At 44.1% G+C, this 27,121-nt stretch overlaps 2 protein-coding genes across 2 annotated transcripts in view; one reads left to right on the top strand and one right to left on the bottom strand.

Annotated features, from left to right (window-relative positions):
* Positions 1-2,570: 2,570 nt before the first annotated feature.
* Positions 2,571-3,492, bottom strand: LOC142786401 (uncharacterized). The gene is made up of 3 exons (XM_075884086.1): positions 3,352-3,492; positions 3,030-3,240; positions 2,571-2,727 (listed from the first exon to the last, which is right to left on the bottom strand). The coding sequence occupies exons 1-3, from the start codon at positions 3,460-3,462 to the stop codon at positions 2,678-2,680; spliced, it is 372 nt and encodes a 123-aa protein (XP_075740201.1). The 5' UTR covers positions 3,463-3,492; the 3' UTR covers positions 2,571-2,677.
* A 243-nt stretch (positions 3,493-3,735) lies between these two features.
* LOC142786400 (decapping and exoribonuclease protein-like) overlaps positions 3,736-27,121 on the top strand; it is a 63,424-nt gene continuing 40,038 nt past the window's right edge. The window contains exons 1-2 of the mRNA XM_075884085.1: positions 3,736-9,394; positions 12,281-12,503. Of these exons, the coding sequence (XP_075740200.1) occupies positions 9,118-9,394; positions 12,281-12,503 (500 nt within the window). The 5' untranslated portion in view covers positions 3,736-9,117. The remainder of the gene's footprint in view (positions 9,395-12,280; positions 12,504-27,121) is intronic.

The raw sequence follows: 27,121 nt of genomic DNA, 5'->3' as shown, positions 1-27,121 counted from the left end.
CAGTTGTGACAGATCGTGCTGCCGTGCTTACACCGACGTGCAGAATGACCACCCCCGCAACGAAAGCAACAGCTGTCATTTTTCCCCGAGGTGACAACGTTCGCTTGCTTCGGAGCTTTGTGAGATAGTAGCTGTGCTTACTGACAGCTCAATGTGCGTGAATATTTACGTGCAGCCTCCATAGCTACGACGGTGTCCTTTGCAGTTTCGAAGGTTAAACACGTCGTTTCCAGCAGCCGTGTTTGCATGGTTACGTCATTGATTCCGCTGACTATCTGGTCGCGCAACATGCGCTCTCGAATTGTTGCAAAATTACAGTCTTTGGCTAATTTCTTCAACGAGGCAATGTAGTCACTTACGGTCTCCCCCTCTTTTCGATGTCTTGAGAAAAACTTGAAACTTGCCACTACTTCTGATACGCGAGGGGCGTAGTGCTTGCCAAGTGTGGTAAAAATTTCGGTCAGTTCTGCTTGGGCAAGCCTGATTGGTGCTAGGAGGCCTCGTAGCAGAGAATAAGTCTCTGGATTGCAGTATGTCAAAAATATGGCTGTCTGCTTGTCGCTCGGGATGTCGTTCGTGATGAAGTACAGCTTGGCCCACTCGCTCCATTCCGCCCACTCCGATGTACTCGGGTCGAACGGATCCTGCTTCCCGACGACAGGCATGACGACGTGTGATTGTGCTGTGCCCGTCCGGTTCGTCAGTTGACCTCGTCGCCACTTGTGATAACCGGATAGTCCTGGGCCATGCCGGTCGCTGGACCGAATCACACACACGTACGTTGGCGGGTTCCACACTGACTGGCTAGTCATATGCGCCATATTTATTTTCTTGCAACACCTACCTACATACCTACCTACCTACCTGCCTGCCTGCCTGCCCGCCTGCCTGCCTGCCTGCCCGCCCGCCCGCCCGCTTGCCTGCCTGCCGTGAGGAATGTGAGGAATCTGGGAGGATTGACAGATTGAGAGCTCTTTCTTGATTCGGTGGATGGTGGTGCATGGCCGTTCTTAGTTGGTGGAGCGATTTGTCTGGTTAATTCCGATAACGAACGAGACTCTAGCCTATTAAATAGGTACGGGGTTCCCAGCACCTTACAACGAGGGACAAGCGGCTCTTAGCCGCACGAAACAGAGCAATAACAGGTCTGTGATGCCCTTAGATGTCCGGGGCCGCACGCGCGCTACACTGAAGGAAGCAGCGTGTCTTTATCTCTGTCTGAAAATACTGGGTAACCCGTGGAACTTCTTTTGTGATTGGGATAAGGGCTTGCAATTGTTCCCCTTGAACGAGGAATTCCCAGTAAGCGCGAGTCATAAGCTCGCGTTGGTTACGTCCCTGCCCTTTGTACACACCGCCCGTCGCTACTACCGATTGAATGATTTAGTGAGGTCTTCGGACCGATGTCCGGCGCGGCCTTTCGGTTGCGTTGGTCTGTTGAAAAGATGACCAAACTTGATCATTTAGAGGAAGTAAAAGTCGTAACTATCGTGATACCCGCCCGCCCGCCCGCCCGCCTGCCTGCCTGCCTGCCTGCCTGCCTGCCTGCAGGTGCAGCACTAGGTAATAAATACGAGAGTGCAGATGTCGTGCAAGCTGCCTATACTACTTGTCGATTGTCTCGAGGGTTATGGAGGCTGTGATTTGTAAAAGACGGCGCCACTTGCGTTGTTTGGCATGTGTCTGCTGGAAAAAATTCACTGTCGTACTTGGTACACGTTGCTAGAACAAACACGAATACAATCGGCTGTGTCGTCTACTGCAGCTTTAGCCATCTTGTACTGCACAGACATGGCACTACCTCACGAGCAGACGCAGGGAATTCGTGAACTATAGTCTTGCACGACAGCTGAACTTTTTTGAAACGAATACTGTGGTGCCACTGCCGCTATGATGAACTCGTGAAACGAATGCCGAAATACAGCGCCTCTGTGAACCATTTTAAAAGTGCAGGTGAAACGAATGGACCTGTACTCTGAATTGATCGTGCTTTTCAGCCGTTGCCGTCGTGTCTGAGTGCCATTAGGAATCCATGGCTGCTTTACGTTTGTCGCTTACTGAAGGTATGCGTAGTGCATCCATAATGGCACACGTGACCGAGGTGCATTGAAGTGCTGCTCGCGCGCCTTGATAACTTGTCCTCAGCTTGGGGTGCCAAAAAGTGATAGTTGATATTACCGCGTGTTTATTGCTGTCAAATATCACGACAGTGGGGAAGTTGGAAGTGTTAGTTTCATTACCGGTGGGTATTAATAACATAATTAAAGGCATCCCTAGCAAAAATTTTGATTGAAAAACTGATAGGCTATCAGGTTATTGACAGTTGTATCAGTCTATAAGTGTATCAGTCTATAGGTGTATCAGTCTATGAGTGTATCAGTCTATCAGTGTACCAGTCTATCAGTGTACCAGTCTATCAGTGTACCAGTCAATCAGTGTACCAGTACTCATGTGCCAGCCTATAAGTGTAGCATTCTACTCTGATAGGCCCACAAGCGAATCGGTGCTTAGCCAACCGGCAGGTGCACCACTACATCAGAGCAAGCAGGACACAAATATGAACACAGAAATCAAACAAAATATTTTATTTGATGTGCCATTCCTTGGTTAATCTTTTGATTTCATAAAGTCATTAATCTTGTTTGCCAAAGCTTTATTGAGGAGTTTCTTCATTTGCTCAACCTCTCCAATCAGAACGGTGTGCTTCAAAAAAAAGGTTGAAGAAAGCTGCATGATCAAAAACAAAGCAAGTTACAGGCACTTATTAAGCGACAATTATGTGCACTCTAAATAGAGGAGTCAATATGACAAGAAAATAAGTAGTTCTACCAGTCTGCCTCTTTAATATTGTTTAAAGTTAGTTTGTGGATTCTTGCATAAAAGTACCCAGCTCCAGTAGGCAAAAGCTACACTTGAAGCTTTAGTAAGTAATTATAACACAAGTTGGCAGTGAAACCTCGGCTGATTACGTGCAAAAATGGAGCCACTAACTTTTATGAATTTTGGTCAGATTGCAAAATTTCACCTACCTGAAAACACAGCATATGTTTCTTTCTCCTTGGGAGATTTCGCCTCCCTTTTAGACCGATTGAAGGCTGCACCAGTAACACTTCTACCGACTTGGCCTGCTGTATAAAAAATGGTAACGGCCGCCTCACGAACAAAACGGGTCTGTCTTTTCAAGCCCATGGGGTGATTGTACAACCTCTTGGGAACGGCAATTTCTTTGCTCCGATGCACCTATAAAACAAGTCAAAGATGATGTGCACACTTTAGTTTGTCAATGCACATTTTCTCATTAAAGCAAAGCAATATATCTTCAAGACAAAGCATACTAGAGTTTTACAGTACCTCTCTGTCAGTGGGCACATAATTGATAAGCAGTGCAGCCTCCCTCACACTTGACTGGGCTACTTCAGGGCTGTCCGTGGTCGCTGTGGCGGTTCCAGCGTGGCAGCACATAGTGGTGGCAAAGGTGCAAGTCGTTTCTGTTTTTGAACCTTGTCCTTTGCGGCTGCAACTTCCGCAAAGGACAAGGTTCTTTGCTGCAATGAAAAAGTAGAGTGTTAAGAAATAAAGTATATTGCACCCTTAATTGTCATGGTACCATCCTAGGTGTGCATGGTCAAATAATATATATGATAAACATAGCATGCAGTTGAGATATGCAATTAAAGTGTAATGATACGTTGCATGTCACGTCTCAAAACCATGGTGTGATTATAGGGGATGCCGTAGTGGAGGGCTCAAGAAATTTTGACCAAGTGGTGTTCTTTTTAATATCCACCACACTGTGAAAGTTGTAAAAGCACATTTTCAAGTGATTAGAAAAACATGCATGCATCTATGCCACCCATGAGCTTGCATTGCATTCTGCTTTTCAGCGAAATTGCACGCTATAAGAATAGGGCAACTTTCTGCTGCATACAACCCTAGCAGCAGTGCGTTACAACAGCTTATGAAGAAATGATAAACCTGTTTGGAAATTTTTGCTGCAAAGGGCATTTTACAGTAGGCTTATTCTTTCTAATACTTTTGTATTTTGAGCCCTCAGCATATATATTCACTTCTTTCAGAAGCTCTTTCTCTGTTCTTTTTTTCAGTATCAGCAAACAACAGGCCTCCCTGCTGCTTCTTAAAACAGTTGCTGACGTGCTTTGTCTTCTGCTTAACAGCAGCTTGACGTCGTGTTTCTTACAACTGCAGACAACGCAACACAAATTTCACTGCTAGTTTGCAAGCACAAACAGGACGTATATCCGCACAAGCAAAAATAATTTTAAACCAGTCAATTGTACAAAAAAATGTGACTAAGCTGCGCTCATACCACGATAGAATAAAATAAAATAGCCCTTCAGCATACTGCAACTTTACTAACACCTTCAATACGACGTTCCGGCGCCCGCGCAGTAGTGGAGCAGCGATGCTCTGATATATTCGCTCAGGGGGCGGGGAGTATATCAGAGCATTGGTGCTTCATGTGTGACACGGCACCACGTGCAGAGCAAAATTGGCTGTCGATTGTAATTGCGCCGCAGTAGCACATCAGCCGCAATGTCAACGATAGCCAAAGTTGGCTGTCGGTAATAATTACGCTGCAAGTAGAATATCAGCTGCAGTGTGACCAATTGCAACTTACTTTTTTAACCGACTCATTGTCCCCTTCATTTGAACTGCAGCTATCGGAGGAGTCGCAATTGGGTCTGCGGAATGGATGGTCGTTTTTCTGTTGTATTCCTTGCATCATCCTCGGTGCCTAAGAAAATATGACCAGTAAATAACTTCAGAATGACTGCTTACTCCTCTTTGTTTTCGTATTGGGAATACAAGAGGTGCGGACTTACCGTAAAGCTTAATCACTTGAGCGTGATTGTGGCCGCAGTGTGTGTTATCCTTCCAGAATACCCGGTACCACTTGTGAGGATCAAAATTGCCCGTATCCTTTGGATTGATGTACTTGCATGCACTTACCGGGACTATTATTTTTAATTATCATCGTGAAATCAAACATCTTGGAGAATTGCGAGTGTACAGGCGCGATACTGAGCAAATAAGAGACGCAACAATGTTCACATGCGCTACACATGCACCAAGGCCGCCACGAACTTGCTATTGATGACGATTGCAGTGACATTTGTGGATCTCCAGACTTCTGAGGATCTCCCGAGTAGTTTATGCAACCATGAGTCCACGACTTCTTCCTCAACACAACGCAATTTAGTTTATGAAAACAAAAATATTTATTTGCAATAAAACATTTACTTCATGTTTTTACAACTTTATAGGGTAGTTTTTCAGTGCTCACAGCAAATTATATATAAACAATAAATGCAGTTACTAAAAAACTGTGACGCTGTGCATAGTCTCCGAGATGGCAAACGCAAAATGACGGGCGCGCAGCGGCAATTTCAGAGGTCTTGCACTGTGTCGCCATATTGGCGTTGGTTAGGCTAGATGGCGTTAGCCGCTGCCCAATTTAAAGGGTACAGCCATATCAATCCATTCATCCATCCATCTATCACATCATTATGGCTACAATCATCTAGCCATAATGACAGTCAGCGACCACCATGGCGACGACCAGCTTTCTCCGTGGCGACCACAGTACAATACACCTTCAGCACGCGAGGTGTTCTGTAGGGTCACTACCTCGCGGCACATGTTATAGTTTTCGGCAAAATCCGCGCCGCGTGCTTAACATTCAAGGCACAGCAAGCAGGTTGTGAATGTGAAGCCTTGGTCGATGTAATCAATCTTTACCCGTTCCCGTGTGCTCAGATTTGGGTGCACGTTAAAGAACCCCAGGTGGTCGAAATTTCCAGAGCCCTCCACTACGGCGTCTCTCATAATCATATGGTGGTTTTGGGATGTTAAACCCCACATATAAATTAATCGATCTTTACCCGTTCACTTATTATCAGTCCCGCAGCCTCACTTTGCGTGGACATCATCAAGCGCGCTATTTGAAGTTTCTGTCAAGTTCGACGAGAGATGGATTCAACTTGAACCCAGCCTCGATCAAAAAAAAAAAAAAAAAACGCTATTTGGAACCTGGATCGCAATATGTAGTACCTCGGACAAGGAGCGGTGGAGGCGCAGTCGGCCAACCAGCTACACTCAGCAAGAGCATTCCTTAGTCTTTAGCTAGTAATTGATGTTCTGGAGTAGCGGCCTTCGACACGCGACGTCTGAGTGATGCGCATGGTGACAGCAATGAAAATCCTGATCCCGACGACACTTACGGCTTCGAGGAAAACTCGCTCAGCGATTCCGACCGGACTGCAGATGGCGGCTCACGACAATGTTGGCATGAGCGACACTTTTTAAATGCAACAATGGCATGTCTTTTACACTGGTGCATGCCAAACTACTGCCAGGCTCTGTGTGTGTGCTCATGTGTGTGAGGCTTACATCAAAACTATTCAAGAACCCATCTCACATTGGTATTTGCTGAGAAACAAAGAAAAAAAGTTGTGCTTCTGCCGAAGGATGTGGCCAGTGTGTTTGCACATGAAAGTTGGATGTGTTTGCTGTGTTGCTGATATACCAACTTTGTATAAAACTTGTGACATACATAGCCAGTCTAATATGATTTTAGCAATTTAGGACAACTAAATGTTGGCTTGATCCTTTCTATTGTTGTTCTCTTCACAACTGAACTTTTCTCATGATAGGCAGTTTCTTGTGTGTGTGTGTGTGTGTTTTGCAGTCAAATGCTTTAGCCTTAATTAGCACATGGTTTTTGATTTATCATTCTTGTGAGGATTACAGGCAAGTAATATAGCAGGTCTGTGCCACCGCTTGGGCTTTGTGAAAAGACACACCTGTAAATAACAGATGCTGCTATCAACATATAAGCCAAATCTTGCAGCTGCAAGTGACTTTTTTCATATAGATGACTGTGCTCACTTCGAATTTTCGGATGCCTGTATGTGGTGTAAAACAACCGAAAGCATGCTATTAACCTATAGCCAAAATAAATCAGGAGCAGGGTTTTAATCAAATGTGCTTCTTGCCACAGTGTGCTGCCACATGCTGGCGCTGCTGTCCAAAATCTTCTAACATTGCATAGTCACACTCACACATGGGAATGGCAACACGAAAAAGCTGCTGTGTTTCTTCAAGCATGCTCTAGCTCATAATGTGTGCATACATATCGCACTTCTTTACTGCCATTCTTCCCTGTAGTTTTCGGCACAGCTTGTTGGGACCGCTGAGAAAAAAAATAAAGCGGTTGAAGTACGCAATAAACCCCTCAACTTGCTTTGAAATATTTCTGGCAGTGGATTTGCGAGGCATTAAGTTTTGATGATGAGGTCAATTAATGATTACTCAAAGAAGCATTTCATTGTTTCTTTAAAGTATCTCATCCAGTATGGATTATGACACTAATGTAGTGGCTCGTCAATAAAGGCAAAGCACTATGTGGGAGAGGCAGCTTGGGTTGGCTTGTGTTGTGAAAGGGAGAAACTGCAGCACCACCTGAGACTTTCGAATCCACGCCGTTTGGAAAAATTGTTGTATAAGCATGCTCATTTCACAGTTGTGGACTGATTATTAAGTTATCTCCCTTGGATTGTTTACTGGCCCTATAACTTAAAATTTAGAAATTATGTTATTATAGCCCTGTGATGAGAAGTTTTGTTTGTATTGTTTCAAGTTATGTTTATGCTGTCATCTGATAGGCTTTGGATACTAGTATCTTGAAATTTCTAGATGTCATCTATCATTGTCAGCATTAACTGTGTTGCTATCTGGCACCTGCAATCCCATTTGTACACAGAATAAAGCGTTCATCTAGGCTGAAAGCTGCTTTGCATATTTAAAGCTCAGTTTGTCAATTATGCACCACCATGAAACATTGTACATTTTATTCTACGCATCCAAAAGCTGCCAGTTGCACTCTTTGAGGCATCACAATATTTTACACAATGGTCGTCAAGTGTTCAATAGAAAACACTGATACACTAATATACATGCAGAAATGACCAATCACGTATATGTGGGCAGTGTGTTCAAAAAAAGAACTACCGTTAAAATGACAGTAATGCATCTTATGAAGATCCGATAAATGAACAAAAGACTAAAAACCTATAGACTAATATATACCATATAAATGACCAATCAAGCTTATTCAAAAGCTGGTAGCACTGGTAAGACTGTGTATCAGTCTGATATGAGACTAGTAGCACTGGTAAGAAAATGTATCAGACTGATAAGAATGTCTATAAGAACTGGTAAGACTTTTTATCAGTCTGGCACAAGACTGGTACAACTTATAGGATACTGTATCAGACTGATTGAGACCTAACTCTATCAGAATTTTTGCTAGGGTTGCCGCATATGAAGCAAGGGCGTAGGCAGCAATAATGTTTCCGAAGGGAGAGAGGCACAATTGTCATCTAAAGTGGAGGCCGGGCAGGCAGATGTAGTTGAGTATCATTTTGGGGTCCGTTATCCAGGGAAAAAAAATTTCTGGAGGGAGGAGAGAACATGCCTGGTCTTCTACCCTCTGGCTACCCCACTGGCCTTTGCCTTGCCACAGTGAATGTAGCGAAACTGGTTATGATCATTCAAGTCTCAAGGAAGTTTTTATTTCAGTTTCTGCATACAAATGGGGGTTGGCGAAAGAAAAGCAACAAATTTAACATCGCTTCACGGGCCTCATAAGTGGGGACATTTAGATTGTGCATGTACTTTTCAACTTTACCGTCTTAACACTCCTTTCTGCGACGTTATGGCGGGAAGGAACTTGCAGCATTGCCAGCTCTCGGGAAGTGTTCTAAATCTCAAAATGCACCAGTAGTTGAGGATTAGCAGTTTTTAGTGGGTGGAGCTTTAGTGACGAATTTGATTATATCTGTAAGAGTGGCATCGACAGACAACGACAGTTGCCTATTGGATAACAAGCATGACAGAAGAAGGCAGAGTGCATTTGATGTGTTGGCTGGGTCACTGCAGTGGCTTCACGCGGTTCACGTACAAAATTTTCTTCTTATGACAGGGGTTTTGGTTTTTTGTTACTGATTGTAGGCTGATCATTGAATGGTACAATTTGAACTGCTTTGGCATCACAAATTCTCCTTCTTGTAGTGTTTGTAAATAATTTATAAAGTCATGACTTATTTTGCAATGTACTCATGCATGCCCTTTCTGTGCAGTGTATGCACGGATTTCGTCGGCCACCGGTTGTGCTTGTGTGTTCTTATGTGCACACCATACGATAAGACGACGGCCTGGCAGATGGTGGCTTCCCGACACCGAGGCGTCATCTATCTACTTGTCCATCCGACAAAGAAGAAAGTGCACGAATACCTAAAAAGGAGGAAGGACAACTGCTATGTGGATCGCATGACATACTGGGGCATCAAGTTTCGCCGCATCATGAGCACAAGTGAAAGTCCAGTATTTCCTAACACGACGACAAGTTTGTTATGGTTATTTCTTCTTACTTGCAACATAAGGTGGAATTTCTGCACATGCGCAAATAGGCAGTACAGTAATCGCACACAAAGTGGAACCCACATATGTCGAGCTCACAAAGTATGGGAATTAGTTTGATATTCTCTGCAATTCTATATAACGTTTTTAAGAACTTTGCTGATTTATGGTGAATAGTAGTGTGGAAGTAAACATCATAGTAATACGCGGGACGGTTTCCAGAAGTTTCGATTCTGGCATTACAGTAATCGCACACAAAGTCAAACCCACATATGTCGAGCTCACAAAATATGGGAATTAGTCTGATATACTCTGCAATTCCATATAACGTTTTTAAGAACTTTGCCGATTTATGGTGAATGGTAGTGTGGAAGTAAACATCATAATAATTTGCGGGACGGTTTCCAGAAGTTTCGATTCTAGTTTTCTGTACCATATTTTCTTTACTATCTTTCTTTTTTGAAAGAAAACATGCAAGCGTGTGAGAGATAGACTAGTTCCACACATGTGAGGTGGTGTTGTTGCTAAATGTAAAAGTGAAAGAAATTGGAAGAAGGTGGTGGTGTTCCTTCTATCATCTATGCGCCCGCCACGAATGTGTCTGTCTTTATCGTTCACTCTTTTTGATAAGAACTGTTACTATGACAGCTTTGGATTGTTGCTCCCACAGCAACATATAGTGATGAAAATAGGAATACTGGAAGAATTAGTGCATGTAGTATAAGCACTGGCACCTCTGCCTCCTTTTATTTTCATGTTTCGTCATTGGGGGAACGCTGCATGTGCGGCGTGAAGCGAAAAACGAAGTACCTATCAGCAAGCGTTGTTATCACCTCTCAGGTAAGACGACTGAGGGGAGCCTCGGGGAAAAGCAGGAACGCCTTCAGCGGAACGCATCAATAGTCGAAGCGTATGTCAACAATCGTAGGTTCTCAGGAATTCCGACCAAATCAGGCCTTCTGCTTGTCAGAGCAAATACAAAAGACAGCTCAGCTATACACATCTCTCTGTCTGGGTTTCCCGTCAGGCAGGTGGAGGAGATATGAATTTTCGGCCCGTTCATTCACCACACTCAAACGTCAAACAAGACTACTGGTTGAAAACTCAAGACAGGTAGGGTAAATTGTGTTTCTAACAGGCGGGGTGATCTGCGAGGTAGGGATGCACTTCGGCTTACCCATGCCTTCGTGAAAATCTGGATACTCTACGCAATACCATACCTTTGCACTAACAAGCAGGAAGGTGAAGCGACGCCCATGTCTGCAAGGCTACTGAGGTAGCTATGGACCTCCCGGCGGCTACGTCCAATGTTAGGGTTTCGGTGTGCTCAACTCTTACCAAGAAGTGCAGGAAGCCCACCTTATATGTCAATACACGGGGCTCATCCAGACGGCCCCTGTACGCTGCCTGCTCCACTGCTTATATATCCAACACACTTGCACTCCAGAGGAGGCACTTACTCCAAATCTTTGGCGCCATGTGCTCTGGGTCACTCCGCTCCCCACTAACATGGACATGCACATAGATAATAGCAGCTAGGCAACAAGGGCGGGCTTGGATGCTTGAAAAACAACACGGCTACCCAACTGGTGTATACTACACAGACATAGTAGGGCCGACACCCAAGGAATTTTATGCGGCTGCTCTTCTTTACCAGGCACGTCAACGTCAGGTAAAACATGTCAACGGACTATCCTTCCGAGCACAAAAGTCAGCGCAGACGGAGGGACTAGCAGTAGCACTTGCAGCCGTGGAACCAACTTCAAGGGCAAAAATAACATCTTTCAAAAAAAAAACGTGTGTTCAATACTTCACTGTAGAGAGGTGCTCTTTAGCCAACCATATTCTAAGGAGGGCTGCCACTGGTCCTACCCCGAAGCACGTATTTGGGCTTTGGGCCATAAGTGTTTATGTCGAAATGAGGCGGCTTGAGTGCTCACCCACCAGCCTTTTTACTCCAGCTTTAAACTCCTCTGCTATGGTTCAATGAAATAAATTCTTGCTATTGCCACACTCACCGCTTTTTGCCGGCTTCTGCAAAATGGCTGAGTAAGATTTATGAGCGAACTTCAAGGCGCCTGCAGACGGGTACCCTACTCTGTCCTAGAAATATGAAACACCTCGATCGAAACACGAATGGGTGGATCGACACTACTAGCCCTAGTTCATATAGCATTTCAATTTATTGCTTTCACATTGTGTCCCCTTTGCGGCGACACTCCTACTTCTTTCTATTTTTTGTATTTTGCAGTTTGTAGCTGTAAAGCTCCACGGCTCCATGTAAAGTTCCATGGCGGGTACCACCATGAAACCCAACATTTGGCATTTTTGTTGTAATTAAATACTTTTCGAGGCTAGGTCGTCATACATTCTTAGAATATGCCTGCACCCCATTTTACGAGCACGCGACAAAGAAATGTGCGACAGGACGGGCGCTGACTTTATGATTGGAAGCAGCACCTGTCCTTACTCCATAGGTAGAGTCAGTTCTCCCTTGCTGTTTCTCTGCAGCCGTACGATTGATTTCATATTTTAGGAGAAGGGGGGGGTCGGCATTTACGTTTTGCAATTTCTGAATTTTACGCTGGAGTGCCATTCGCTTATCTGCCATTTTTGTGTTTATATTTTTCATCACCATAAAACTGAAAGAACACATGATGGAAAGCAGGCATTACGCATTGTGCAGAAACAGCACAAATCGTGAAAAAGAAAAGGAAATCAGAGCTTAGACGTTAATTTACTTGCTATGATACCTCACTATTTTTGTTTTACAAATATGACATCGATTCAAGCGAAAAATCATGTGTTAAATGAAAAACATTTTTTTACTCCGACGCAGCTGAGCCATGGGTGGCATCCGAGGAAGGGGATGTGGTGAGAGAAGGTGACTCGTACAACACCGTCTTGCGTGGCCAGATTGGAATGCACACATTTGTGATATCTGGAGAAGTAAAAGCTGTGGACCCTTCTGTTGAGTGCGAGCCAGGTTCTACAGCAAGCTACGTGGATTTTAAGACAAACCGTGTCTTCTCCGATGGATCACACCACTTGAATTTTCACAGGTAAGTGTTCACTGCAGTAAACCCAACTTACCCTTTTATTTTACTTTTGCTTCACCTGTTCCGAGTGGGTCGATGAACAAAAAACTTTTTATTTTAATACAGCATAGTTATGAAAATTTTTGTCAGTGGTAAAATTTAATCCGCAAAGCAGCCCTTGTGTATACCTTAGTGTCTCAGTGGTACAGTGGTTTCTGGCATCACACTACTCACCCGAGGGTCCTGGGGTTATCTCGGCAGCTGAGATGGCAATTCGATGGAGGCGCAGAGCTGATGATTTAAATCAGTAGCACAGTAAATAACCCCAGGTGGTTCCGAGTGTTTCACTTTAGCGTACTTCATAATCACGTCATAGTTCTTGCACGTAACATCCTGTCATGTTGGTTTTAGTTTAAAGTTTGCGTAATAGTGCAAATTGAGGAAATGTTTTTACCATGCTGCAAACGTTCTGTGCGGACAGCCTGCTTTTATAAGGAGTTTTCTAATAATGTACTTAAAGTTAGCGGGCGCCCAGGGCGTAGCGTTTGCATGTGGGTGCTGTATAAGCTTTAGAATAGCATTTCTTCACCACAAACGCTGGCGCATGCTCGAGTCATCTCAAAGGGGCTTTGCGGCCACCTTGTGGATGGACTGCAAACGCTAATGATCGTAAGCTTTATGACGCATGCACAGTGTCAGTGACTGCAATGAATAGCGTGTGCAATTCTTTGCATACGCCATTCGAAAACTTGCTAATGTCAGAGGATAGTGCCTACGTGGCCAAGCTGTGATAGTGAACAAGCTTAAAATGCTCGCCTACATTCCTGCACGCGGCAATATCATTACGTGTTTTTAACAACAAAATAAAATTAATATGAACCACGCAACAAAAGCGATAATTTTTATGTTGCAGATTCAATGGCACCGTTCTTCAAAGTGATCTCAAAATCAACGTTAGAGAAGTTAGCCTAGTACTGGCTCACTAAAGCTACCTGAAGGCAAGCGTAATCATTTTACACAGCAGTTTGCTACAAAAATAGTTGATTCATCCAAATCAACACTAAATTCAGTTCAAAGCGGCCCAAGTAACCACGGATATCCACTGACTGTCCATAATGAATACAAATGTCCCGCCGTGTGGATACCTAACTCGAATAGCCAATAATTGTACTGTGAAAATCTATGTCCCGTGTGGCTGCTTTCCGGACGTCCGATTGAGATGTCCGACTGGACATCAAGTTTTGAATGTTGACTAGCTGTTCATATAAGGACATGCCAAGGATATGTGTGTTTGCTCTCAATTATTGTAAAATTAAAATGTAGTGAATATATGTATATATATAAACACCTGCCAAATCCCGGGTGACAATCTTATAAAATTTCATTAAAAAGCTACTCGAAAATTCATTCAAACTTCAGCACATGCATTTTATCCTCATCATCATCATCTTTTATTTTACCCTTAAGGGCCTCTCTCAGGGCATTACATAAGGGGGGGAACAATCCAAGTACAAATTTCAATGAAAATGCAGTTCATGGTTACAGTTTTTGAATTACTAAAACATAGAGGCAGCAACAAAAAACAAAAAGAAAACAGAGCATGTCAAACGAAATATTCAACAGTCAATTCGCGGTCAAAAATATACAGGCGGCAGAGAACAAACAACAAAGAAAGACAAACAAGGATTAAGCGATTTGATTCCAGGGTGCCAAATAATTTTGCTTCATGCGGCAAAACAATCTGGTTGATTCAATATATGTTGCATATGTCATTAGAAACAATGTATTTAGTGTTATTATTATCGCATGTGAAGTGACGAAAATGCAGATCGAGTGCCTCATAGCAGTCATCATGTAGGCAAACTTTCATGCGCCATACTCGACACTTCTGAACAAGCGGTGCACTGCAGTCGCTCAGATTCCTCGAACGTACACATTACACTAGCTATGGCCCTCTGGATGTGTTGGAAGAAAACACGCCCCATTGTGCTTATTGTCCCGAAATCTGCTTGACCAGCGGCGCACAAAAGGAAGGAGCGGGAAAAAGGAAGGTGTTCGTGTTGAATTGCACGTATGTATGCTGAGCCGGTCTCCGAGGCTCCGAGGGCAGAAGGCAGTTTTTTTTTTCAAGTTCGCTCTTGTGGACATCAACATCAATATGTGCAGTTACGATAGATGACTCTTACAAAGCACCGAAACGTGGCACTAGCTCACTACTGTTTTTGGCAGAGATTACCGCGGCAAGCAGCAGCAACCCCGCTCACTCGCACGGAACAGATAAGGCCACTTGTTACATCCCTATCGGAAAAAAACGAATGGTGGGCATGGTGGAAACCACCACCCACCATTATAGTGGATTAATGTAGTGGGTGAATGGTGGGAAACGCCCACCATGGCGCATGGTGGGTATGGTGGGTGCTGCAGTGCCGGCAACACTTGAGCGCGAAATGACGTCAGAATCACCGTGACGAGCTGCCACGAAAAATAAAAAAGAATTCTATAAAAACGGTATAAAAAACACCCGTCCCGTAAAAAAAAAAAACAAGCCGCCACGGAGGATCGAACGTGCAACCTGCGGATTCCCATTCGAAGACGCTAACCACTGCGCCACACCACCATGACGGTCATTGCGTGTTAAATACTTAGTTGGCATACAAACTTAAGGTTCAACTTAAGTGATGTTTCTCGTGTACACATCATAGACAATATCTACACCTGCTACTAAAAATTGCACATTTCTTAAACACAAGCAACTGCGGCCTGTAGCGATTGCCACTATGTTAATGGCACTAGTGCTATTTTTTTTACAATTATTTCACAACTTCAAGGAAAAAAAAACCAAGCGGACTGGGGAGCAGCAACAGTTTACCGGCGGGGTCTGCCAAGTTTAATATCCGTTTCGCGCTCGTTCTAAAGGGCGACATCTGCTCACGCTTTATGACGCTTCTAGGCTCATTTCATAGATACGCCCACCTAATTTATTTGATTGAGTATTGGGATGCTTTTCGCGCAATGTAGAGGGCGGTCGCGCCAGCGCAATGCTGTAGCTCTTTCGCTAAAGCAACAACTACATAACGGCTTGGCCAAAACGAATGCAGTGTGCCGGAAACATTACGCTATCATAATGGTTCACCAAGCACACGAATTGCCACGTCTGAGTTCTCGTACAAAAGCTAGAGAAGTGCCGGCAAGTGCGACTGGCGGCTGTCGGTGAGAAGACACTTAATTACGTTCTCTGGGAGTGCTTTAATCGCGTCGCATCGATGTTTGTTGCTTCTTGAGCGGACACCATACACAATGAAAAATGCTTCATTTAGGTTAATTTATGCCATATGGCTGCGCTGTATTGTCATACTTAATCGTCGTAATCATGTATTCTGAAACCCGGAAGCACGGATAACACAATTGTACGGGTCGGTCAGTAGGCCTAACCTTTGGTGGAAGTCATGGTGGTAGAACATGTAGTGTACAGATCCCAGCTTGGTACACTATATAAATTGCCCACCATAACAAGCAGCACCCATCATCTGCTTAGTGCTTCCCAGCATTATCGCAATGGTGGGAAGAGTTTCTCAGCTTGGTACACCATGTAGCCCACCATAATAACCACCACCCACCATATGCTTAGGGCTTCCCAGCATTATCGCAATGGTGGGCAGAGTGTCCCATTATTGCCCACTATCTAGCCTCTGCTTTCCACCATCATTTCCACTTTACCCATCATCTGTACACCATACCACCCAGTATGTCCCGGCATAACCACCATATTTTCCACTACGTCCCACCATAGCCATCATAATTTCCACCATGCCCACTATTATTTCCACCATGCCCACTATTATTTCCACTACGCCCACCATGTTTTCCAGTATCCACCATGGCAATTTTTCCAATAGGGATATCTGTTCTTTACATCTCATATCGAACATTTATCTATTTTTATCACGCGCTAACTATTGCCCATCATTTGTATGAGCCCTGCTAGTACCTCGCATGTTTAAGTTCTTCATTTGCTCGCGTATTCTTTGCTATTAACCGATTTAGGACGAGCACGTGGTCGGTGCCTGTATGCCTTCTTTAAAAGCATGTGCTACACCCATTAGTTATTCTCCTGTGCTTGTTCGTATGTACGTATTGCGGTTACCAGAATAACATTGCCATAAACAAGCGGGAGTTGGGCTTCTTGCTAAAAATTTAATCAACCCGCAAAGAAGCAGTTGCTGCCACCTTAGAAGTCATCGCACGTGAAGGCGTAAGGGCATTAAACACTAAAATCTTGAAAGACAATATACACACTTTCACAATCACGGATGCGGACTGTGAGAAATGTGCTTCTTAGTTTTGATATATGTTGGTAATAAAGATTAGATGGTTCTTGAAAGCCCGCTTGGACTCTATTTTCTTTTAGAATTCATTTGCAGCAGAAAAGCTCCCATGAAAAAAAGACGGGCCTCCGAGGTTGTGTGGGTACATTGTTCACATGAAAGGTCTTTCTTGAATATGCACTAGCTATATACACACACAAGCAATTTCATATATATATATTTATATATATATATATATATATATATATATATATATATATATATATATATATATATGTGTGTGTGTGTGTGTGTGTGTGTGTGTGTGTGTGTGTGTGTGTGTGTGTGTGTGTGTGTGTGTGTGTGTGTGTGTGTGTGCATGTGTGCGTGTGTCGTAAGAAGAAAGACAGTGACTGATGGTGGAGGCAGAGGATGAGGAAGTGCTTTAGAATAAACATGGCGTATAAACCAGGCCACGTCTCCCATTCGCCATAGCGTCACACGAGTCGACGGGATGAAGACCTGGCCGCCGCTCATCAGCCTCGCATCATTCACGAAGCCACCGGCAATACGCGTCAAATGAATATCGACCACAGAAGAGGTGATCTCAGGCGCATGCAGTTTGTGGCATTATGACAAAACCATCGACTGACCTTCCCGTCCCCAAGTACACCGGAGTTGCAGATGATGGACCTGTACCGGACTGGTTCGACCTGTTGGAGCTCCACGCTACCACTTCATCATGGTCGGAGTGGGAGATGGTTACAAACTTCAGCGACTATGTGACTGATGAGGCATTCAAATTTTACCTTACATACATATTCGATAACGATGAATCGTGGCAATAGATGAGAGAAGATATGATTGCCCGTTTTAATGACTATGACAAGAACTTCCTCATTACTAACCGTCTGGAGACAATCACACTCGGCAGTCACAGTCCACAATCTTTACTCAAGGGTGTGGGGGTGCTTACACCCCCTCTGTAAAGTTATCTGCGTCGCATGGCGCACGTGTCTCGCCCAAAGGCTTTATTTCGGTGGTGACCACCGCCGGGCGATAGATGGCGTTGTGTTCGCTTTGAGTACCACTGTTGGTAGAGTGGTAGTACCGGCGGTGGCCCCTGGCGGAAGGCAGGCCTTGGTGGTGGGCGAGAGTTGAGCGAGCCTCTTCTGCGCATGGCGGCTGCCGCGAACGGTTGTCTGTAGCGTGGGTCCCCGGTGCTCGGCACTGCGGGCTTCGCGCCGGGATCCCACTTGGAAAGTCAGGCGTCGACGCCACCTTGGGTACTTGTTAGTGGGTTGGGTGTGTTAGTGTGTGTTTATCATGTTATTGTGTGTTTAGTGTGTCACTGCGTTATGTTGTTTGTATGGTAGCGTGTTAATTGAAATTGGTGTATAATTTGGCGGACGATATCGTCGTCTAAATTAGGTAATAAATGTATGTATGTTGTGTACTTTGTACCAACCGCGTTTGCTGTGTCCGTTCACTTCAAGAGCGTGGCGATGCGCTCGTTCACCTCGCCGAGACCCTGCAAGGGACATAGCTTTCCATCAAGTTTCTCTTCCCCAAAGCCGGTATTTTCAAAGTCGTCGCTCCAGCATACAACACGGAATCTTGCTCGCCCACCTGAAGCCCTTCATTCTTCATCTGGCATGCGTGGGTCCACCACCCGGTTCTCCATCACGCTGCTCTTCAAGCGCTCCATACACTCAGCCGTTGCCTCATAAGGACGCCGTGTTCGCGATAGAGGAGCTGACGCATCGTGAAAATACCCTGTCGAGCCATACTCCTTCCACACGGGCTCATGCATCACCGTTCAGTGCATACACACTTGACGCTGGAAGCAAAACAGAAGGATCAGACGCATCGAACCTTGCATGTTGCCTGGCACAAGAGCCTGTTGTAGTTAACAGCGTAGGAGAAGCTTCTGAAGAGCTTTCTGTCAACTGTGAAGCATTATCTTGATTGCCGAACTGTATGACAACAGCCTACAGACTACTAGCTGATGTTCAAAAAGGGCTCCCACCGCAACACATTCCACAGCAACATCAGCAATGCCAGCAAAAGCGTCTTCGAGACTATAATGAAAATTTGATTAAAACCAATCATAACGATGCATTCAAATTCAGTAATCACAGTCATAGGCAGCCTCCACGCATTCGAGCACAGAGCAGAATTTTACATTTCCCGTCAGGCGAAGTTAGCCATGTGCTCATGGAAAGACATCCCGGCCGTTTTTCTACAAGCGCAATCTTCTACCTCGTTTCCCATCTGCACAAATATCGCCAAGGCTAACCTCTTCCATACAATACACAAATCAAGACATTATTCAAGCACCCAATGTACTTGACTCTTCCTCTTGCTTATGTAAGCCACCACTTGGTTTTGGGTCAAGTAGCTTTTTTGGCGCTGGTCCCTCACATCGCACGCCTCAGGATATCGCTATATACGCAACAGACCACTTGAAATATCTGCCTCATACCTTGTGAAGCCACTGCCATTCCGAAAGTGGCTGTACTTCAGGAACGCTTAGCTCAATTGTCCCGGAAAGAAACAAACATACGGAATTAAAAGCACATCAAGCCATGTTTTGCTGCGATCTCATTCTCAGGAGCTGAACCAACCGAAAGTCGAAAACGTAAGGATTCACCATTGAATGTGAGTCTCATTGATAAAAATTAAAAGGCATATACAGCTTTCTTTGACACAAATCATGCTTACATCCCACTCGTAAATAATACGGAGACTACCAAGAGCATCTGCTCATTCAACATCGATGACCACCCGCAATTTTCACAGTGCCATCACCAAACCAAAAAAAGATGACAACGAATGAAGACTTCAACGAAAGTACACTTGCAACTTGAACAACATCGAAAAAATAAAATATTTGATTTAAGGACCATTTTAAAACATAAGACTTTTCCGGATGAAGGAACCTCACCACAGATGCTCTCTGCGCCTGCAATTACACAAGCTACAATACCATAGAAAATGCCAAGAAGAATGCAGAAGCACTTCTTGCACACCGCCAGCATCCAGGCTTCACGCCGTCATAATCTGTCAAGAATCACGCATTCTAGAAGCGAAGCGTCTGTCGCAGCTACAACTCAGAATCCAACGCATGAGACATCCGACCTTCCAATGCTACAAGGACTCGCAACCTTGCTCATTCTTCATTACTATCCAGGCTGTGTTATCATCATTTTCCACGTTGAAGGCATAGACATGCTCTCCACAACGCAACAGCCAACCTCGCCCCCCCCCCCTGAGGTCTCCTAGATATTACCGGACTTTCTTTCTTGTGAACGCATTTGTGCAAGTGCACGGAACGGCCGTGTTACATGGTACCACTTCATTTTTTCATATATTTTTCTTAGTGATGCTTTAAAGTTTGTAGGTTGTGCATTCTTTCAAGGGAGGGGTAATCCTGTGATGCAAGAAGGCAGTGACTGTGATAGAGACAGAGAATGAACAAGTGCTTTGGAATAAACGAATAAACATGGCCTATGAGCCAGGCCATTCATCATAGCATCATTTATATATATATATATATATATAACCGTGAAGTGTTTTCTTTCTCTCTCTCTCTCTCTCTCTCTCTCTCTCTCTCTCTATATATATATATATATATATATATATATATATAAAGAGAGAAAACACTTCACGGTTGTCTTAGTTTTATTTCCAACGGCTTCGAGCGTTGGTGTTCGTCAGGGTTTGCGAACAAGTGCGACGCTAAGCGAACATGCTGTATCGACATTGTGGTGCAAGAAGGAAACGGCAGAGAGCGACAAATTAGTGTTGTTTTACGATGCTGACATATGCTGTGCCAAACAGTTATTCGCTGAAGCAAACCAAAAAAAGTCAAAATAAAAAAAAGAAAAAGAAATGTAAAAAAAAAGGAAAGAAATGGGGGAGAAAGGAGAAAGAGAGTGGGGGGGATAGAGGGCTTCTGGGACGCATCTTAGAAGGTTGTGGAGGGACATTGTTGGTGAGCTTCAGTGGCAGGAAACTGCTTGTAGCGAAAGGGGCGACTCTGCAGAGAGAGCCCCCGTTGTGGCCCCTTCTGTAGTCATTTAGGAAAGAAGGAGAACCAGGTATTTTGCTGAGACCACACTGACACGTTCCATATGTGTGGGGGGAGGGCGGTAGATTTCGGGGCAAAGATGGTAAAAACACACAAGCCCGTTTGAAAAGTACAGGCTAAATTTTTCGCTGGAAGGCACATGTTATTATGACAGCGTGTATGTATCCAGCCCTTTTGTACCACTCCCCGAAGCGCTTGTGATTGAAACCGGCTGGCACTGGTTGGGTTCTTCCACTTACAAAAAGTAAGGCAAACATAAGTAAACGGAATGGCCAAAAATAGAAAGAAATGTGAATTGTCATTATGGAACAAATAATAACAAGAGATAATGAAAGCAGTCATATTGTAGGACAGATATAAGCACAACTCTGGAAACTCAAAGAAATGCAAAGCGACAAAACAGTAATAAAAATAAAATAATACAAATAATAAAATATAGTAAAAATAGTAACAAAAATAAATAAAAATTAAAATAAATGAAAACAGTAATGAAGCAAAGAAATACATATGCGAACAGAGCATGGGAAAATGTTTGGTTGGTCCATTCCCCCGGATAACTATTGGGCACTTCCTTTGAGGATGTCGAGGAATGATATATTTATTATGCCAGACTCAATTCGTGTACCATCTCTCCTCTGCAAGTCTTAAGGAACAATAGGCTGCTGATGCTTTCATTGATGCCATCTGTTAATGTTTGTCATTTGTGGATGACCCTTTGTTCCCGTTCACGAGTCCCGCGGAAGCCTGACAGGAGGAGGGTGGAGTGTATTTTATCGAATGAGTGTTCTGGCAAATTCAGATGCTTGGAAAAAAGAAGATTTTGTAGTGTGTGTGCGTGGGCTTTGTGGTTATTGAAACGTAGTCTTGTCGTTGTACCAATCTGACCAATATACTGCTGGCCACAAACATATCTATGCAGCATATATACCATGTTCTGGCGGTCACAATTCAGTGAGTCCTTAACTTTCAGGACGAAGCATTGGCAACACAAGCGTTGGTCATCCGTTTTGCAGACTTGGCAGCATGGTTTCCCGCATGGCTTACAACCCGATTCACTGCTTTCAGATTCGGTCGTCTCAGCTCTAACTAGAATGTCTTTTATGTTCTTTTCGCGGCGATAGACCACTCGCGGCGGCTCCGTGAAAATTGAAGATAGACGCGCACTATGCTGTGTAATGTTCAAATGTTTTAAAAGGATATTATTGAGGTGCGGTAGTGTGGACGAGTGTGTCACGACAAGGTTATTTTGGTTTTTTGAATGGCGTGGTTTCGAGCCCGACAAAATTTTGTTCCTATCTAAACTACACGCCCGGCTGATAGCAGCATCGATAATTCTCTCTGGGTACTCTTTTGCCATGTTACGTATGGCCCGGCAATTCGTCTGGGCAGACTCCATTGTGCGTAAGCCGGTCTACTGGGGAGGTTCTCAACCCCTTTGGCGGCAGTCTGCCAAACGCTGTCGAAGTTTTTGGCAATTACCCAGATTATGCAGCAAGCGAAGACGAGTTCCTGACTTTCAACTACAGACCCTTTCATCGTCCCTTCGAGCAGCAGCGGTGACTGATGCTCTTGGCGACTCATCTGGCGAGGGGGAAGCTGTTGTGACCGGCGCCACAGCTGACGGGGAGCAGCGCTTTTTCAATCCTCAATCAAGTAGCCGACTGGCCGGCTGCCTACCCACCAGGCATTGTCCCTGCTAACCGGAGGGTGAGATGTCGTGTTGCCATGACGCCGTAAACCGTTTGAGAGAGGAAAACAAAGACAGCATCTTCCTTGGAAGAGACCGTGGCGGCCGCCGCAAATCGCCCCGCTAATTGAGCGAACAAATCGATGGACCCTTTGATGTATGCTGTCAGGAGCTTGGGACCTCTCGACTAGCAGCACACACACGATGTGGAAGAGCCTCGCAGGTGCCACCTTGCAGTGCAGTGATCACGACTCAATATTGGACGTTCACGTGGGCCGTGCATGCTCGTCCCCCTGACCAGTTTTATGTGTGATTAGTGTTCCACTCGGAAAGGAGAAGCCCAACAGGGCTTAAAACGACGCCGCAGAGGGCTGGAGGATGCTCGGAACTATGTACCTCGTAATTTGTGAAACCCCTAACCTTTCTTTGCTGTAAATAATTGTGAATAGTGCAATAAACCTGTTAGTTTTTCGTATCCTCTTTTGTCAGCGTTCGTTTCCTCTACCCGGTTACACCACAAGATACCGGGTAGACTCCTATTCGCAACAACTGGTTGGCAGCGGTGTGATGAACCTCGCGACATGGTGCTGTGTTGAGATGCATGCTTGGTCCTTGCTTTAACTGTCCAGGTTTCATTGTGTGAGTTTAGTATAAACTGGATTGCTTGATTTGAAGTTAGGAAGATCACCTAGTCTGAGTGCTGAGTGTGTTTTAGGGATCACCTACAATTGTGCGAGAGGCAAGACCAAAGACAAATCGCAATCATGGAGGTATACGCACTGCTAAAAGACGAACTTTTGTATTTATGTAATTACCTGGGTATTAAGATTAAGGAAGGAATGAGAAGGTCACAAATCTTAGAGCTAATTTTGCGAAGCGGCAGTGAGAAGGATATTGAATACGCATTAAAAGCTTTGAAAAGGTTGGAGAAATGAAATAAGAAACGAGAAAAAGAAGAAACGAAAAGTATGGAAAGAAAAAGGAGAAAGAAAAAGAGGAAAAGGAAAGAGAGGAAAAGGAAAAAAGGGATAGAAAAGAGCGTGATCAAGCATGCGACTTGGAATTTAAACTTATGGAAGGTAAAATCGAAGCAATGCGGCGGAAGTTTCAGCCATCCGCAACGGTCAGCCATCCGCCATCCGCAACTTACTTTTGGCTAGTTCGTGTAGCAGCAGTTTTTCCCTTCTAGATTTTATAAAAGCATTGTAAGTGTTTTTAGTTTAGTTTTTATAAGGAAGCAGTGGCCCGCATCAGTCTGCCGACTGCGTGAAATTAGTTTTCTTCGAGCTAAAAGCATGTTGGTCAGAGATGAAGATTTGGTACGCCCGCTAAATTTGAAAGAGTGGTGCCTATTAGTTATAGCGAAATGACCTATGATTAGGTGTGTGTTGGTATGCTAGCGCTCTTTGGATGATAGTATGATGTCATGCTAGGGTAGGCTGACATGAAGCTACATTCAACAAATGAGCGTGTAGTATGAGAGGTTTATTTCCTTCATTTTGTTCTTTTAGTGATTGCTTATAAGGATCTAATGATCACTTGAGCTGAGAGCATTGCGTTCACCAAATTCTGAGGCTTGAGATACATTTCTAGGATTTATAGGATGCAGTTTGATCTGTTACGAGTGAGTTTTTGTTGGTGTCAGGGTGTCCTAAAAGTAGGTACTCTCGACTACGCCTTGCAAGTTTGTAATAATAGAGAAAAAAAGGGCCCCCAGATACCTTGTGTATAGGATCTGGCAGGATTCATGTAAAACTCAAGTAGTTGGTTGTGTTATATTGAGTTAGTGATAAGTCAGCGGATAAAAGTTACAACTTAGTAGTGCTAAGCACCCGAGGCCAATTTCCTAGTTGTCAGAAAACGGTTGGTCGGCGACTTAGAATTTAAACTTATGGAAGGTAAAATTGAAGCAATGCGGCGGAAGTTTCAACCATCCGCAACTGTAGCAAAGGAGAAGTGCGATGATCCAATGAGTGAGATGCAGTCCAGAGCATTAGAGAAGGCTAGCACGTGTGAAGAGCGCAGCAGGTTCGCAGATCAACTGAATGTGAGAGCTGCGGAAGATGCTGCTCTGTTACGAGTGAGATTGATGGTAGGAAGCTAGTTTTGAAAGAGCATAATCATGATTATATAGGGCCAAATTGTATTTGCCTTTGTGTGCTTTTCTCGCATGGCAATTTGTTCCATCTTTGGTAAGCATCTCCACGTCCACGATTGTTGTAACTTTGGCGGCGCCAAATTGTCTCAAAATTTTAGCGTACAGGTTTTTCTTTTGTTTGTGTTTCTTGAGAAGCCTGGAGGGTTTTGAGCGGGTCCAATGTGCTTGACTGCAGCATGGTACTGTGTTGTGTGGTTCGCCTTGCTGTTGTCGATCATTGTGAGCTAGTTTGGGAGTTGGTTACGAGTTCGCAGCTGGAGGGTCAAAACCAGGCCATCGTCCTCGTCACCAGCCATTCTCTTCGTGCCCAGCAATTGGGAGCGCTGGCCAGCTGAGATTTTCCGGGCAGTAAAGGAGCTGTTAGAATTGGCCCGGCAATTCATCTGGGCAGACGCCAATGTGCGTAATGCAGTCTACTGGTGAGGCTCTGAACCCCTTCGGCACCTAGTCTGCCAGACGCTGTCGAAGATTTCGGCAATCCCCCAGACCATGCGGCAAGCGAAGGCGAGTTCCCGACTTTCAACTATGGACCCTTTCATCGTACCTGCGAGCAGCAGTGGTGACTGATGCCCTCAGCGACTCATCTGGTGAGGGGAAGCTGTTGTGACTGGCGCCAGAGCTGACGGGGAGCGGCGCTCTTTTAATCCTCAATCAAGTAGCCGACCGGCCGGCTGCCTATGCCCGCCAGGCAATGTCCCTGCTGGCCAGAGGATGAGACGTCGTGTCGTCACGACGCCGTAAACTGTTCGAGAAAGGACAAAAAAGACAGGATCTTCCCAGTGAACCACAAATATTGTATGGACATCTATGGTATGTTTCTCATGGACATTGTAAATGTCTCTTAGATATCCATAGAAATCTAAATTACGAAGATTAGATGTACCCGTAACTATAAAATGCTCCTCCGAGTAAGGTTGCGGGTACGTTGCACAATGGACACTGAATGGACATTTAATAGATATACATAGACATTGCCATTTATTAAATAAAAGCTTTTTTCATGCACTGTTCACACTTACCGCATGTAGTTGGTGTGTTAGACCTGCAGTCCCATGGCAGTCTTGCTCATAGTTGCTCGGCTGTACTTTATTGTGGGTATCAAACACTATAAAGTACAGCCGAGCAGCAATGAGCAAGACTGCCATGAGACTGCAGGTCTAACAAACCAACTACATGCGGTAAAGCATCAAAGACATGAAGCTGGCCGGATTGCTGTCAGACATCAAACTTGGGAGCGCAGGCCTCTGGCACACAGAACTATACACGCAGCAAGTCTGAGGATGTGCATAGAAAAAAAAAGTTCTCATTCACAAAATTTTAGCAATATTTGGTAAAGAAAGCCCAAACAGCCTGGCATTATCATCAAGCACAAGCTGCCGTCTAACCTGCATGTTTATGCTGGGTCCTTAAGACCTTAGAGATCTAATGCAACAGACAGCACATTGTTTTCAAACACACTTATTGAACATAAAATTAAATCAGTCTTTGAATGCAAGTGAAGGTATGTGAATGAAAAAATATTGTACAGAATTATTCAATGAAGATATCTTTAACGCATTGAAGTGACGTGAATAAAAAATTGCTGACCAAAAATCTTAGACGAAGTTCCCCTTGAAAGTTTCAAAGTTATGAGAATGTACAGAAGTTCGATCAATGAAGTTCACCTTGAACATTTTGAAGTGACGTGAATGAAAGTTCCCCTTGAAAGCTCTAAAGTTATGCGAATGAAAAATTACTATACAAAAGTCTACAATGAAGTTCGCCTTGAACGCTTCGAAGAGATGTGAATAAAAAATTGCTGACCAAAAATTCTCGACGAAGTTCCCCTTGCAAGTTTCATTGTTATGAAAATGTACAAAAGTTCAATGAAGTTCACTCAAAACGCTATGAAGTGACAAGAATGAAAAATTGCTAAACGATGTTCCCCTTAAAAGCCTTAAATTATTTGAATGAAAAATTACAATACAAAGGTCTTCATTAAAGTTCGCCTTGAACGCTTCAAGTAATCTGAATAAAAAATTGCTCCACGAAAATCTTCAATGAAGTTCCTTTTGAAAAGAAGGTCCACTTGAAAGATTCCTGATGCAAAATGGCTACTGGTCACAACCAGTTGATCCTAAAAATACAAGAAAAAAGGGAATCAATATTAGCTATCCAGAAACAGTGAAAGCAAATACTATAAGACATTCCAAGCAACAGCATACCAGCGATACTATGTTACCATGAGAAAAAAAATGCTTGGCTTGGATTGTGATGCTCTACTCCTGAACTTAGCAGAAGAATTGAGAAAGATGATGCCTACTTCAGAAACACAGCAAATGCAGATGACTATTGCATACATTAGCAATAACGATGTTACTCGTTTCAGCATATGTAAGTATAGCTACTTCTAGAACCTAA

This window comes from Rhipicephalus microplus, unplaced genomic scaffold (genome assembly GCF_043290135.1).
Source record: "Rhipicephalus microplus isolate Deutch F79 unplaced genomic scaffold, USDA_Rmic scaffold_23, whole genome shotgun sequence".
Classification (NCBI taxonomy): domain Eukaryota; kingdom Metazoa; phylum Arthropoda; class Arachnida; order Ixodida; family Ixodidae; genus Rhipicephalus; species Rhipicephalus microplus.
Note: the sequence above shows the minus strand (reverse complement) of the source record. Positions and strands in the feature narration are given on the sequence as shown.

Bases quoted from the DNA above. Each gene is read 5' to 3' on its own strand.
- LOC142786401 (XM_075884086.1), bottom strand. From the start codon at position 3,462: ATGTGCTGCCACGCTGGAACCGCCACAGCGACCACGGACAGCCCTGAA. The intron at 3,241-3,351 runs GTACTGTAAAAC...CTTGTTTTATAG, and splicing joins ATGTGCCCACTGACAGAGAG to GTGCATCGGAGCAAAGAAAT. The intron at 2,728-3,029 runs GTAGGTGAAATT...TTGATCATGCAG, and splicing joins AACATATGCTGTGTTTTCAG to CTTTCTTCAACCTTTTTTTT.